This window comes from Pituophis catenifer, unplaced genomic scaffold (assembly GCF_029215685.1).
Source record: "Pituophis catenifer annectens isolate HBS135680 unplaced genomic scaffold, rPitCat1.0.hap2 SCAF_2, whole genome shotgun sequence".
Lineage (NCBI taxonomy): Eukaryota > Metazoa > Chordata > Lepidosauria > Squamata > Colubridae > Pituophis > Pituophis catenifer.
The window spans coordinates 122,317,761-122,332,608 of record NW_027256882.1 but is presented as its reverse complement, the minus strand read 5'-3'; the positions used below and the strand labels follow the sequence as shown (position 1 = coordinate 122,332,608).

The window sequence follows — 14,848 nt, the reverse complement described above, 5'->3', positions numbered from 1 at the left end:
ATACATGTAGGAGCAAAAAGGCAATATGTGATATAAAGTTTAAAATAAAGTGAGATATAGATGTAGCAATGAAGTAGCTTCCTGATTATATTAAAGTATTTTTGTCCTTCATTATTTCACCAGCAGAGAAAGAACTTAAGTACAATTATACTGGTGTTGCTCAAGACTTTTCTAACTAAAATTCTCATTATGACTTGGTTTTAAAAAAGGTGGAATAGGTATAAACACAAACATTTTAGCCCATTATGCTGTTTGTTCAAAACATTTTAAACATCCTTCTCAAAACTGAATACATCTGTTGTAAAATCATATTTTGGCTTGCGATATGTGAATGCAGCAGGAGCCCACATGGCCACCAGCCCACTTCTGCTTGCTCACTGTCACAACAGAGTAAGAGGCTGAGTGGTGTGTTGGTGCTGCGGCTATGAGGCGAGGCAGGTGTTGGGGCGTGGATGGCCTGGCTGCGGGGACCGTGAGGTAAGCTGGTACAAGGCGCGTGGGACAGTTCTGCCCCCCACCTCGCCTTGTGGCCATGGCACTGGTGTATCACTCAGCCTCCTGCTCCGTTGTAGCCACGAGCAAGCAGAAGAAGTGGGTGTATCTTTTTTTTACACAATATCTATGGAGATTCTCAATCATCCAGGTCATGGTTGTTCCAAAGGTGCCTTTTCCCCAAAAGGCAACTGGTCTTTCTTGGGTCCCCCCCCCCCTTTGAAAAAGTTTCACTTCTCATCCAAGAAGCAAAACATTTAAAAAAAAAAGTCTAATTGACCCTTTGAAAAAAAGCACCTTTGGGACTTTTTATCTTCTTCTTCTTCCTAGCGTATTCCCACAAGTGCAGGGTCTGCTTTTCGGATCATTGAATGCCACTTTGCATGGTCAGCTGCATCTCCAGGGCTCAGGCCCGCAGCTTGCATATCTTTGTGGATGGTGTCTTCCCATCTCTGTTTTGGGCGCTTGCGAGGTCACCGGCCATTGACTTCTAGTTGGTAGGTAGTCTTGGCAACAGTGGAAGGTCTCAGGACATGTCCATACCAGCGGAGCCGGCCTGCTCTCATCTTCTCTAAAATTGGTGCCACACCAAAATGTTGTCGAATGGTGTCATTTGTGATGTGGTCAAGAAGCTAGATGCCCACTATCCAACGGAGCATTCGCATTTCCATGGCATGGAGATAGCTTTCGGTCCTTTGGGACTTTTTATGTAGTCTAAAATTTTCTCACTTGCACAAGATTGTCAGCTGTCTCATCTTTAAGGATCTCTTTTCCAAGTATCCTATAAAACATACAGGGATATGTAGGGACCTGCCTTTGCTCTGGGAACATATTCCCTCTAGTTTAAACCTTCAATAAGTCATTCTTTGAGAATATCTTCCCAAATTAAACTGTCTGTAGATCATACAAATTTAAAGCTGTGAGGGAAAGGAGAAAGAGGAAGACCAGGATTGTTCTTAGCGATCTTTCTATGGGGCTTGAAGTACAAACATTGCTTGGCTCTTACCATCCATGGTAAAAAGAATTCAAAGGAGAAACATCATAAAAATGATGAAACAATATGTAAATAATGTTAATATATGAAGCACTAGGTAGTGGAATGACATTTTTGGTACTTGATCAAGAGGAAGGAAGGATATTTTTCTCTTAACCACCGTCGAGAAATCCTACAGTACATCTGCCCCATTTAGAATTATAATGCAGTAACATTTCCTCACCAGCAGAGGTCAGAATGGCATCATCCAGTAAGAACTTGTGTCATTTCACACACATACACACCCCGCCTCCCCAACCCATATTCTGCAATGGAAAGATACGTTTACTCTGACATAGTCAGCCTTGCCCCATAGTAACAGAACGAGATGTCCTGTTTCAGGCAATCGGATGGATCAGATACAAATAGGAATAGTCTGAGTGACTATCTTAGTGATATAGGACTATTGCTGATGAAGGTGCCCGGTACATTTTTAAAGAGAAAAGCTTTGGGAGAAGCTGTATGCATATTTTTGACAACACATTCTGCTAGCAGAAGTTGTCTGAAAGTTTGGGAGACCGGTGACCGACCCAGATTGGATCCTGCACATTTTTGAAAACAGAGTGTCTCGAGACAGTATTTCTGAGATGACCCACTTATCATCTTCAATCCCTTTTCTCTCAGATGGGAAAAAGAGTGAAAAAGAATCTGCATTCCGTTAAACCTACATTTGGTTGCCTTTCTCTTACACAGCAACATATACTAATACATGCATGCACACACTTTTCTTTGTACCATGCTGTGCCACATTTGGGAGCCAGCGAAAACCTGTGGGCCTCTGCTTCTCAATATGGAGATTTTTATAGTGGCTACCCAAAGAGAAGAAGAATGGGGCAGTAGCACGTCCAACAGAATTCTGAGAAGTGATCTACATTAGCTAAGTATGAAGCAGGAGCATTCTAGCTTTGGGATGAGACATGCAGGTAGCTCCTTGGCGAGGATGTGTGTATTTGTACATGTTTGTTGGTTATTCTCAAAGGATCTGGCCCCTCTTTGATTATCAATATTTGCTGTCATTTAATTTTTCTGTCCTGGTTCTATTAGGGTAGTTATTACACAAATTATTTGGTCCTGAGTATTTTCTAGAACTTAATCTGTTCCATTTAATAGCTCCTGCTACATGATCACTTTTAGAGTAGCTACAGAATCTAGGGAGGTGTGTATTTCTGGTTCACTCAATATCTATAAGGCTTCCTTCCACTACTTCAAATAAGTTTTCAAATTTCTAAGCACATCAGATTCCTTAATAGCTCTTCAGCTCATCCATCACTTCAGTTCGCCTCTACTATTGCAGATTCCTTCCTACTAGAGTGACTCATTGGATGGTTCTGGGAAATATGATGATTTTCAACTGTTCACTTTAATTCTTCATTGACTGAAGCTATTGTGCTGTATATGGATCAGTTTTTCACTGTACCTGTATCTCTACTGCTGAATTAATATTTGCTAGTCTGCAGGAACATTGTGTTTATTGCTGAAAGTAATAGAGCTTCCATTTGAAGAAGTATTTTCAAATGGAACCTCTATTACTGAAAGTAAAAGAGGTTCCATTTGAAAAGGTATCCATTGTATTCCTGGTTAACAACATGTTGTTAGCCAGGAATAGAATGGGTACCTTTTTCATTGGAACCTCTTTTACTGCTTGTTTTCTTTTAAGCTAACTAATTCAGCCCAGAATCACTTCTGTGCAGGTATCTTTGACCATAAGAAAATTGAGCTACAAAATCGATGCCTGGGTTTCAGACAATATTTCTTGCTTTCTCAAAAAACTGTTCTGGAATGTAATATTTACTGCTAGGTTTTTTTGTCCAAAATAGAACAGCATCCTAGCCCTCTTTCAATTTTTTTTTTAAAATTATTAAACTTCGTATGTTCATACACAAATTCATTTGATCCATGATCAGAATAAAAGACTTGGCCGGCAACACTGAATTACAAAAATATACCATAATGGAAATTAATTTAAAACATTAAAACTATATACTAGTTTCTCTTCAGGTCATCTAAATATTTGACTTAATGTGTTGTGGATGAGGCGAGTATCTGTATACATACAACCATATTTAAATATCTCTGCCTGAATATAATGTTTGCAGAGTTCATAAGCATAAACCAAATTCCAGGTTTGTTTCTACATTTCAATAAATGCCATAATTGTTTTAATAGACTCTCTCTGCATCTCATATTTTAACGTTTTTTAATCTTTTCTCCTCCTTCCTCTTTCTCCTTTTCCTTTCTCATATTCTGAGATGTGTTCATTCTGAATTTGGTAATTGATAGTAAATGAAAAGCTAATGACTAACAAATGCAGTGAAAAATAAACTGATAGCTACAGTCTGAATTAGACTAAGGTAAAATTAATCAAGGGGAGATTTTCTTAGGAGGATCACAGGTGCTGCCTGTCAGAGGGATCACATGTGCTTAATGTATCTGTGGAATATAATAAGGCCCCTGTAGCTCTCATATGTTCATTCTGTGGCAGAGTTTTCTTTGATCTTGGCTTTCTTGCAATAGTGTCATTTTTCTGCATTACCATTCCTCTTGATTTTCCTTTCATTTATCCACTAAATCTTTAGTAGAAGCAACAGAAAAATATGTCAGAGAAGCCACAGGAGGAACTATTGGCCTTCTATTCAGATTCTTGCACCAGTGTCTTTTGAACCAACTATGGGTTATTAAAGCAGCACTTTATTTTTATCCATAGCAGGTCTTCAAGTAAAAAGTTCTCATCACAGATTACATATGTTATATGTTACATAAATATGTTAGTGTTAGAGGAGAAATATTAGAATTCTACCTAAATGAATTAAAATTGAATTCCAGTATGCCCTGTTTCAGACTTGTCCAGGAATCAATACATTTTCCCACTGTCTGCTTCACTACATGTGTTTTGCTACTAACCCTAACCAAACATTTTATGAGCTTTTATTTCTTGCATTCCCAGATCTGCAAAGAAGAGGTTCCTTTAGGGTCCCTTTAAGTTTGCAGTGGTAGTTGAGTTGGACTTATCTGAATAATTTTTCCCTCCACCTCAATTTGTGTTTATACTTAGGATCTTTAATATATAAGTTATTGCTCATGAAATGCCTCTGCCTAGGTTGAATTCTGTCCTTCTGAAGTGAAAGTGCCTAATTTTTTTTGCTTTTATGTATGTTAGAAAGGGAAAATGGCAGGAATCACTAGTACAAAGAAATCTGAATCCTTCATAAGAGCCTGCAGTATTGTTTGAAGACCATAGATTTGTGAATTTCCATTAGCATAGTAATAAGCAATGAGACAGGACATGGAGGGCTTGCTTGCTAAATTTGCATCCTATATATATTTGCCAAGAATGCTGATTCTCTAGGGATGGCTTTGGTTCAAGTCTGTCTTATTATAGTACCTGATTATCACTTGGCAAATTATGTTTGATGTTTAAACTAAACTGATAACGCCATATCTAGAAACAAGATTTCCCCCCTCCCCAAATCAATAACTTTCTTCCTCTTAAATGTGGTAATTCATAACAGACTGGTCTGCACTTGGTGTATAATGGAATGCTGGAAGCCTCCCAGGGTGTGTATGAATTGAAGAGGAAGAGAGCCAGACAGTTGCCATTTGAAGGTGGTGCCAAGGAGCTGTAAGCAAGCAATACTCTTTCTCCAAATAATTAGGCTTTGCAAATCCTCAGTCAGTGTAGTTAACACTATTAAAATAGTTTCACAGAGTTATTATTAACTTGTTTCACTTGTGATATTTTCCCTTTGGCATGCTTTTTTAAAATTATTTTATGATCATTGACTCTGGCAATAAGAAAATGCATAACCATCTCCTGGCATTTCATGTTCTAAGATACCCTTTGGACAAACAGATAAAGTAAAGGCACTATTACAACTATGTATGCCTAAACAAGCAAAGGGCATATGTGGCTTTCAATTCCTCAGAAGTAGCCTATTCAAGTGCATGATTAGTATACATAACACACCTAAAGCTCATGCTACGTACTTTCCCTTCTTTTGCTAAGGGACAGGAAGAGGCCATATTTATTTATTTATTTGGCAGTATTTATATGCCGCCCTTCTCCCGAAGGACTCAGGGCAGCGAACACAGGTTAAAAACATACAATGATAAAATAATAAAATCCCGTTAAAACCAAATTAAAATCAATAAATAATAAAACCCAAGAATCAGCATCAGCCCATTCATTGGAATAGCCAAGTCTTCAGGCCTTGACGGAAGGAGCAGAGATCCAGGGCCGTTCGGAGCTCAGTGGGTAGTTCATTCCAAAAGGTAGGGACGCCCACAGAGAACGCCTTACCCCTGGGCGTCACCAGACGGCATTGCCTGGTCGACGGTACCCTGAGGAGAGCGGCTCTATGAGAGCGGACAGGACGGTGGGAAGCAGGGAGGAGATGGTCCTGCAAGTACCCCAGGCTAAGCCATATAGGGAAGGAATGTAGAATGTAGCATGTGTTTGTCACTTTGCCAACTCAGTCAGTCCCTAGCATTTTTAAATAAGGTTTGGAAAGAATCCTATTTGAAATGCTAAAGAATTGCTGGGAGTCACTGTAGGTAAAGCCAGACCAGGTGAACCAATAGACTGAGTTGGTACTTTTGAAAAACAAAAGAAGCATGTTGGTGCTTAAAATCAAGACTAGGCCTGTTACTGTTTTCTAAATTTGGAGTAATGCTGTTAGCTGATACAAAAATGTGACAAAAATTCAGAATCATGATAAGTAAAGTTACATCATAGTTTTCATTTTACAAAGGAAGACCTAGAGGTAAAAGAATAAATGTAAAGCTTTCACTCTGGAATATTCTGTTACCTTTTCTTACAATTTTAGATTCTGAGTTTGTAACTATTTTGGTAATACAGATAGTCCTCAACTTACCACAGTTCGCTTAGTGCAGTGATGGCTAACCTTTTTGCCATCACGTGCCAGGAGAGGGGCGAGGGTGGCGGGGTTGTGCATGCATGTGCCCACACCCATACTTCTATGCGCCCCGCCCCCACGCACAACTCCCCTCCCACTCCCCCTGCTCCTGGCACATGATGGCCCGATGGGCCCATTTATCTCTCTCTCCAGGCTCCAGAGCTATTCTAGGAGTCTGGGGAGGGCGAAAACAGCATTCCCCATCCCCACCCCCCTGGAGGCCGAAAATGGCCCGTTTGCTGAGCTCACACGCCCACCGATATGGCTACGCACGCCACCTGTGGCACATGTGCCATAGGTTCGCCATCACGGACTTAGTGACTATTCAAAGTTACAACGGCACTGAAAAATGTGACCTATGACCATTTTTCACAGTTACAACCTTTCCAGCATCCCCATGATCATGTGATCAAAATTCAGATGCTTGGCAACTAGTTCATACTTACGACCGTTGCTGTGTCCCCAGATCGCCTTTTGCAACCTTCTGACAAGCAAAATCTATGGGGAAGCCAGATTCATTTAACAACTGGGTTACTAACTTATCAATTTCAGTGATTCACTTAACAACTGTGTCAAGAAAGGTCATAAAATGGGGCAAAACTCACTTAACAAATGTCTCACTTAACAGTGGAAATGTTGGGCTCAATTGTGGTCGTAAGTCAAGGACTACCTGTATATTTTTCAGCGGTTTCTTCAACATTTACTCCATCTTTGACAGTATTTCTCTAGTCTACCAGTTCTGTGATGGGGACATGAAAACCTACTCTCCAGCCCAATTGCTTGTTCCAGATGTGCCCCAGATACGATTTTTAAATCTACTTGGCCCTTGATAAACATAACTTACCCAGAGATTGCTGTAATCCTCACATCTAGTTTATGATGTTTATTTTGCAATCCCACAACGTGAACTATTCTTGAAACATCATGCCAAAGAATTTATGTCTCATCCAGCTCCATTCCTAGAATAGTGTGTCCTTCCAATCCCAATTGGAACTTTAACCTGACAGTTCTTCCAAGACCACACATGTGGTGCTACCTCCCAAATTTAAAACAGATTTAGTGCTTTCTTTAGGGAGCAGGATACATTTGAAAGCTTCAGCATTTGTTCCACTCGCTTCCTAAAGCTGCTCTTAGAGTCATTACTGTACAGGTAGTCCTCAACTTAAAAACAGTTTGTTTAGTGACCGTTCAAAGTTACAATGACACTGAAAAAGTGACTCATGACCATTTTTCACACTTATGACTGTTGCAGCACTCCTGTGGTCACATGAGCAAAATATGGACACTTGACAATTGATTCATATTTATAACTGTTTCTGTGTTCATGGGATCATGTGATCACTTTTTGCGACCACCTGACAAGCAAAGTTGGTGGGGAAGCCAGATTCACTTAACAACCTTGTTACTTAACAACTGCAGTGATTCACTAAGCAGCTGTGGCAAGAAAGGTCATAAAATGGGGCAAAACACATAACAAATGTCTTGCTTAACAGCAGAAATTTTGGGTTTAATTGTGGTCATAAGTTGAGGACCACCTGTATACCAGTTTCTTTTAAAGTGGTGATTTGAATTTGTATGAAGATTACTTAGCTTTTAGGGGAAAATGTTTATGTAAATGTTTGATGTAACTAAATGAGTACCACACAAATACAATAAACATAATTTACATTGTCAATTTTTTCTCCTTTTTTGTGAGCACTTTATTGCTTCAGTGGAGAACTAATATCAGGCGCTAGATTTGAGAACTAATGCTACAATATATTTCTTAATTTGTTCTCCATTTGTAGTTTGCACCAGTGGTTGCCAAAGAAAGAAATGTTCTCCTTGATAGATTTGAAATCATTTCTGTATCTGTCCTCCTCTTGCCCATTTTTTTAAAACTTGGAGCCTAGCTTCACAATCTTTTCTTTTAAGTGTTAGTGGGCAGAGTGGGTGAGTGTTCACCTATCAAAAGTTATGTTTTCTGCTAACCCAAGAGAAATTAAGGAAAAGACAGAACATCCCATTTCAGGGAGGCAGACAGTAAGCAAAAACTGCAAGTAATGGTAGAAAAATTCTCTTTGGGGAGCTGACATTCTTCTCCTCAGAAATATGAAAAATTCCAGCATGTTCAAGGCTTATATTCAGAAGCCATCTTGTCTGCAGATATTTAAAATCAGACTCAGATGAAACATGTTTTTACTTTGTTTAAATCTTGTTTCTAGATAACTTTTACCGTAATCTAATTAGGATAGAAATGAAAAATGCCAGAAGTAGAACATACCTCAGCCTTAAGAATATACAGACATGTTTGCCTTTATCATTTGTATTAAGTTGTGAAGGCATTCTCCAAAAGACAGTTACAAATAGCAGCAATTTGCCAGAAACTAGTTGTAGTTTTTGAAAATGAGTTACTAAATATTCTATTACATGTACAATAAAGGAAGAACAGTCCCGTTGCTGGTTTCAAAACAGCTTACAAATGGAGAGGGGGGAAAGCAAAAATATTGCCTTAAGAACAAGTTAAATCGGAATGACTGTGTAAATGGAAATTCTCATTTGGACCCTTATGAAGCATGCTAAATAGAATTGCAGAACAATATCTGATATTATCCCCTTTGATGAAATGTTCTCTTTACAATACAAAATGTCGTTGTTGTTTTTTTTTTTATCTATTGTAATGTATCTGGAAGCCAGAAAATAAATTCTACAAGTACTCTAACAGGAATCACTTTGAACGGAGTTGTTTCAGTTTTATTTTATTTTTTAAATGTTCGGTCAACAGAACCATTTTTAGGCATCTATATGCAAAGGGCAAGGCCCTTAATTGCTACTACACTGAGTGCAAAACAGTAATGGCAAAGAAGATACAAAAGATTGCAGAACAAGGGAAATAGCAAAGAGATTAGGACTATTATGGCTCATAGTTTCGCCACTTCAAATCTTGTTTATAGGAAGTGAGCAAGGACACATTTTAGTGCCAGTTTTATTCCTCTCCAGCAAACCTTGGCAGTGGTAAAGTTATACTTAATTGAAAGATCCATCTAAATTTGCCCTAAAGTTGGAAAGTTTGCTAAAGCTATCCAAAGGAAATGGGGACTGCAATTTGTCAAAGAATACACATTCTTTTCATAGAAGATACACAGTGATACCTGGAACCATGACAAGTAACTTGTGCAAAGTCTTTGTGACGGCTTTCTTTAAATATGCAAACATTTCCATGTATTGCATCTACTTAACTTTTTTGGTCATGCTTCCTTTGGTTAATTATAGAGCTGGATTTTGGCCTTTTTCCTTTCTGAAGAGATGCGGATCCGTTGGCAAACTACAGATTTCCTTTTTGTTCTGCTGGAAGCAGCACTCTGTTCTAATTTGCCATGGGTACTTCAGCAACAACTTATCTGTTAGGTACGAGAGGCACAGTGCCTAGGGCCCACAAAAATGTGAACTCTAAAATTTAGCAATGATGATGTGCGATAGAGATAATTAATCTGCAACTCTTGATTATTATTACAAAATAATATTTAGATTATTTACGATTCCTTATTTCTTTGTAAAAATATGAAGAATACAATGAAATCATATAAAATATAATTTGTAATACCATTTTTAATGGAAGGAGGGGTCCATAAAGGCAAAAGTAATTATTGAGCCTGATTTGTCCTTAAGGTGAAGTTCCATTCTTAAGTACACTCAGATTTACAATAGGCCATGCCAGAAAGAATTGTATAACTACATGTATGAAAGTTACAACTGGGGTAAGTAAACTTGATTATTATTATTATTATTATTATTATTATTATTATTATTATTATTATTATTATTATCATTTCCCTATTTGGAATGAGTGAGGAATGAATGTGAAGGATCTGCATTAGATAGTAATTATTTAAAAGTATCACTTAAAAATTGAATTCCCTGACATTCCACTCTTCCAATTGTGGGTACATTGTCCCATGATTGGTATTGCAATTCAGATTCTTTTTTATGTTTTGCAGATCTTTTCTTTTCTATTTTGATGGGTATATGTTGTCTCACATATTTTATCCCAAGTAGCCTTCCCAATTATTTCCTACGTATGCACTTACATTTTTCAAATAAGATTTTATAATGTTCTTTCCAGATTCTTATAATTAACATTTCTGAAGCTGCATTTTTTACTAGCAGCCACTGATATCAAAGGATTCAATGTTCTTTGCTGGGGATTTGGACTCCTGATATTCTTTATTTGAGTTTAAATTCATAAACATTTCAGTATGCCAATAATGTAAAAACGTATCTGTTTGGGTCAGAGTCTATGTACATCATGGTGTTTGTATGACTTTAACAAGTTATTGAAAACCTAATAAATGTGGGTCATCAGTGGCACACCCCAAAACTGTAAAATAACACTTGATTATGAACACACAATACTGAATAATGATAAGTAAGCATTTTTTGTGAAGTTCTTGCTTGGGGACATGAAAGCAAACTTTCCTATGTTGGTTTTTAAGCTGGAGTTTCTGCTGTGCATACCAAGCAAAACCTCAGCAAACATGTCTTATTCTATTCTAGACATGATCAGTCAAAGGTCCAAAGGAGGCAAAAACAGCGGATGTACTCAACTTGGCACAGGAAGGGGCACTCTGCGTCTACGGGCCAAGGGACCAGCCACCGTGGAAGAACAGGTGTGTATTCCACGGTTCCAACTACATTGGTCAGAAAGATAAGTAGCTCTGTTGAGAAAGTGGAGCTCTTTCTTCCATCCAAGGATAAGACAGAGCAGATAGCTACAAAGCTCTGTTGAAAAGGATGTCCGGCAACACACCAAGCTTCACTTCTGCTGCCTCATCTTTCTATGCCTCACCTTCCTTCCTCATTCTATATGGTAAAAAAGAAAAGAAAAGTGGTGAATCAGCAGTAAGCAGTAATAAAGATTGGCTGCTCTACCAAGCTTACATTTGCGAATCTTGGACCAGACGTCTTCCCCCTGAACTCCTTTCATATTGTTTAATTTATTTTTTCTCTCCTCTACCAAAGTATTTTGCTGCATTGTAACCACCATCAGTTCTGTCTTAGTGGGTATAGTTATGTGGATTGTTTTTTCAGTTAGCAAAAGGGTTATTTTGGGTTATTGTTGCTATTTTGGCAATTGGGTTTTGTTTTGTTTTTTCACAGCCCTCTGCATTTGAGGAAAAGGCCATTGAGAAGGTTGATGATCTTCTGGAGAGCTACATGGGTATCCGTGACACAGAGCTAGGTAAGCTTTTTTTAAAATCTGGATGCTAAATTGCTAAGAGATGGCAGGCAGTGAGTTGTAGCTGATCACAACCTACTCCTGCCTATTTTTACTCCTGTGTTTAGGAATAGAAATAAATGTGAGGTTTTCCTTGTCCTTCCTTAGATTTATGTTTAGTTCTATAAACTATGCACATATAGCCCTATAAAAGTGTTTGGGGATAGAATTAATGCTTATTTCTGATTTTTTTTTTCTTCCTCTGCAGCTGCTACCATGGTGGAGTTGGGCAAGGACAAGCAAAATCCTGATGAATTTGCAGAAGCATTGGATGAGCAGCTGGGTGATTTTGCCTTCCCGGATGAGTTTGTCTTTGATGTCTGGGGAAGCATTGGAGATGCCAAGGTTGGGCGCTACTAGGACTGTAAACATACTAGACCCTCTCCCACAGAAACTATGGACAGACCAGTGATGATTCTGGAACACTACAGCGCCCTTCCCTTTGATGCTGGGCCCACTGATTGGAAGGGATCCTAGAGCAATAAGTAATCTGCATTATTGACTGGATTGTAATGTGAACTGGGGGCAGAATTTCTGCTGCTTGCTTCCAGCCCCTCTTGTTGGAAATTCCCTCAGCCCTGGGTACAATCAAGCCATTCAGTTTGCTCTCTGTTCTAGTGTGAGATAGGTGCTACCAGTTGCTTCATACAGTTTGCTATTTCTTAGAGAGGTATGGCTGCTGCATGTTGGATTTCTAAGCTTATTCTGGTTTGAGAGTGAGCATAACTGAAATAGCCATTCAGATTTAGATGGATAACGAGCTGTTTTTGTTCTGAGAATCGGATACTCTCCACAGGAGCTGAATGAAAGGAGGGATGGGCGGAATTGGCTTTTTCAGCTCTAATAAAACTGGAGGAGAGATCCTAACTCTGCATATTTGCTCTGAGCAGGTTGGTGCCCGAGGAGACACACACTTCCTAGTTCTTCTGAAAGCTTGATCACCCTTCCCTAGTTCATCTGTCATCTGTGTTGGTTCGAGGCACATAAAAAAACAGCCCCTCCCATTTGGGAACATCTCACTTGGTCTCTGTCCCCTTGATCCTGGTGACTTACTTAGACATTAGCTAGAAGATGCAACAGTGATGCTTCTGCTCAAGGTTAGCACAAACTAGGTTAAGAAATAACTTTCATTCCATCCCATTACTGACATGTATTAGATATGTACGAGTGGCAGTCAGTTGTTAAAAGAGATTCCAACTATGAAGCATAACACTTGATTTCTGCTAGGCATCAGTTGATGAACTTGATCTGTTTTTGGTCAATGGCCTCAAATATTGTGGCTGGAAAATAATTCACACACAGTCAATTGCTACAGAGAGCACATATAGCATACATCTAACCCCCCAAGTACTGGTCCTTATGAATGGGTCTGGCACATTCTGTTGTTTGAATGTTACTTTCTCAGAACCATATGCAGTTTTCAGCCTCATCCACCCTGCCCTTTTTAGCTCTGTGTTTGGGCTTTTAATCCCTGCCAACTCATGATATGTGGATAGTACAAAGGCTATTGTGCGTGTTCTCTCTTTCAGAGGATGGAACTGTATTGAATCATTAATTCAATGGCATTTTCTCCTCCACCTCACTGATTCTAGAACATTCCTTTTCTAAGCTGGCTGTAGCAAACTCCTCTTTTCAAAGTAAGGGTTTTTTTTCCCCAAAAAAATGTGGGGATTTTTTTCCAGGAGGAAGGGCAGCAGCAGAAGTCCCTTGTTGTCTAGGTATGGGCATACCCTTAATGTCTGTCTGAACTAATTTTGTCCTGCTGACCTACCTCCTAGGGTTGGCCCAGTTCATTTCTTGTTATTTATATTCTTTCACCCATGTGTTCATTCTCAAATTCTGGGCCTCTCCCCTGTGCCACAATCCATTACTGTAATTATCCAGTAATTAATAACATCATCTTCACATACACCTTACAGCCTCAGCCCACCTACTGTATCTCTAAAACACTAATTCCAGGTAAGATATGGAGCTTGCAGGCCTCTGGATCATACCTCAAGCGCAGAGCGTGTGAGGCTTCTGCTAAGCCTTGCTGTTTCTTGTGTCCTGGCACTGGAAACCTCTTAGGGAAAACAGGCACCATGTCCTCCTTGGGCATATTTTTGTATTCTGCAAGTAAATTGTCGTTTAAGATAAAATATATCTATACTATTAAACTGTGTGCATGGTGGTGTGTTTAGAACAGTTACTGTAATTACAATTAATGAACCGGTAAGAATGGAAAGAAGGCACTGAACCTGTAGAAGGGATTGGAGAATCTGCATTACATATTGGCAGGGTGGATTTGATTTAAATCGAGTTGATTTAAATCACAATTTAAATCATGATTTAAATCACTAGTAAAAAGGCTTGATTTAAATCACCTCGATTTAAATCATAATTTTTAAAGAGCAACTGTCATCTCTACTACTCCTTTGACCCACTGTTGACTCACCGATAGTCCCAGTGTTGCAGAATATACAGCCTCATGCTACATAACTAAGCTCCATTTCATGCTGAATAAACTAAATTATTTATGTATCTTAAATAGAAAACTATCTTACGCTAGATTTTTACCCCAAAAGTTTTCTATTAAAATAAATTCGATAAAAATCAAAAAAATCCGATTTAAATTTAAAAAATCCAATTTAAATCAAAAAAATCTGATTTTTTTGATTTTTTTAAAAAAATCATTGATTTTTATCCACTCTGCATATTGGGAAAAGAAATGTATCCAGAGCAATATAGAAGAAACCAACTGCAGGCCACAGAATTTTGTCCTGTTTTATTTTAGCTTTGTTTGCACTCTTTCCTTGAGAAACTTTACTGCCCGTTATTTTTCTCAAGCTTTGGAAATTCTCCTCTAGACCTGTGCCCTGTCACAGCTGCAGTTTGAAAAGGATGTGCATGGGATGGCAGCAGTCGCCTGACGCTTGAGTTGGCATATATACCCTGCTCATGTGGACCGGTCTATAGATCACTGAAAAGGATTCTTCTACAGGTGAAGCTGAACCCAGAGGACGGGTTGCATGGAGCCAACAGTTTCATTTTAATAGGCCCTCTGGGATTCTGCAGTGACTGCTAAACTGGATGTCTAGTCCTATGCAATGGATTTAGGCAGTGGTGAAATGTAAAATTCGTTACTACTGGTTCTGTGGGCGTGGCTTGGTGGGTAAT

At 38.8% G+C, this 14,848-nt stretch overlaps 1 protein-coding gene across 1 annotated transcript in view; it reads left to right on the top strand.

Moving 5' to 3' along the window:
- The window catches only part of GIPC1 (GIPC PDZ domain containing family member 1), a 31,259-nt gene extending 17,411 nt beyond the window's left edge, over positions 1-13,848 (top strand). Inside the window, exons 5-7 of the mRNA XM_070934421.1 lie at positions 10,972-11,084; positions 11,575-11,656; positions 11,901-13,848. Of these exons, the coding sequence (XP_070790522.1) occupies positions 10,972-11,084; positions 11,575-11,656; positions 11,901-12,052 (347 nt within the window). The 3' untranslated portion in view covers positions 12,053-13,848. The remainder of the gene's footprint in view (positions 1-10,971; positions 11,085-11,574; positions 11,657-11,900) is intronic.
- Positions 13,849-14,848: the final 1,000 nt, after the last annotated feature.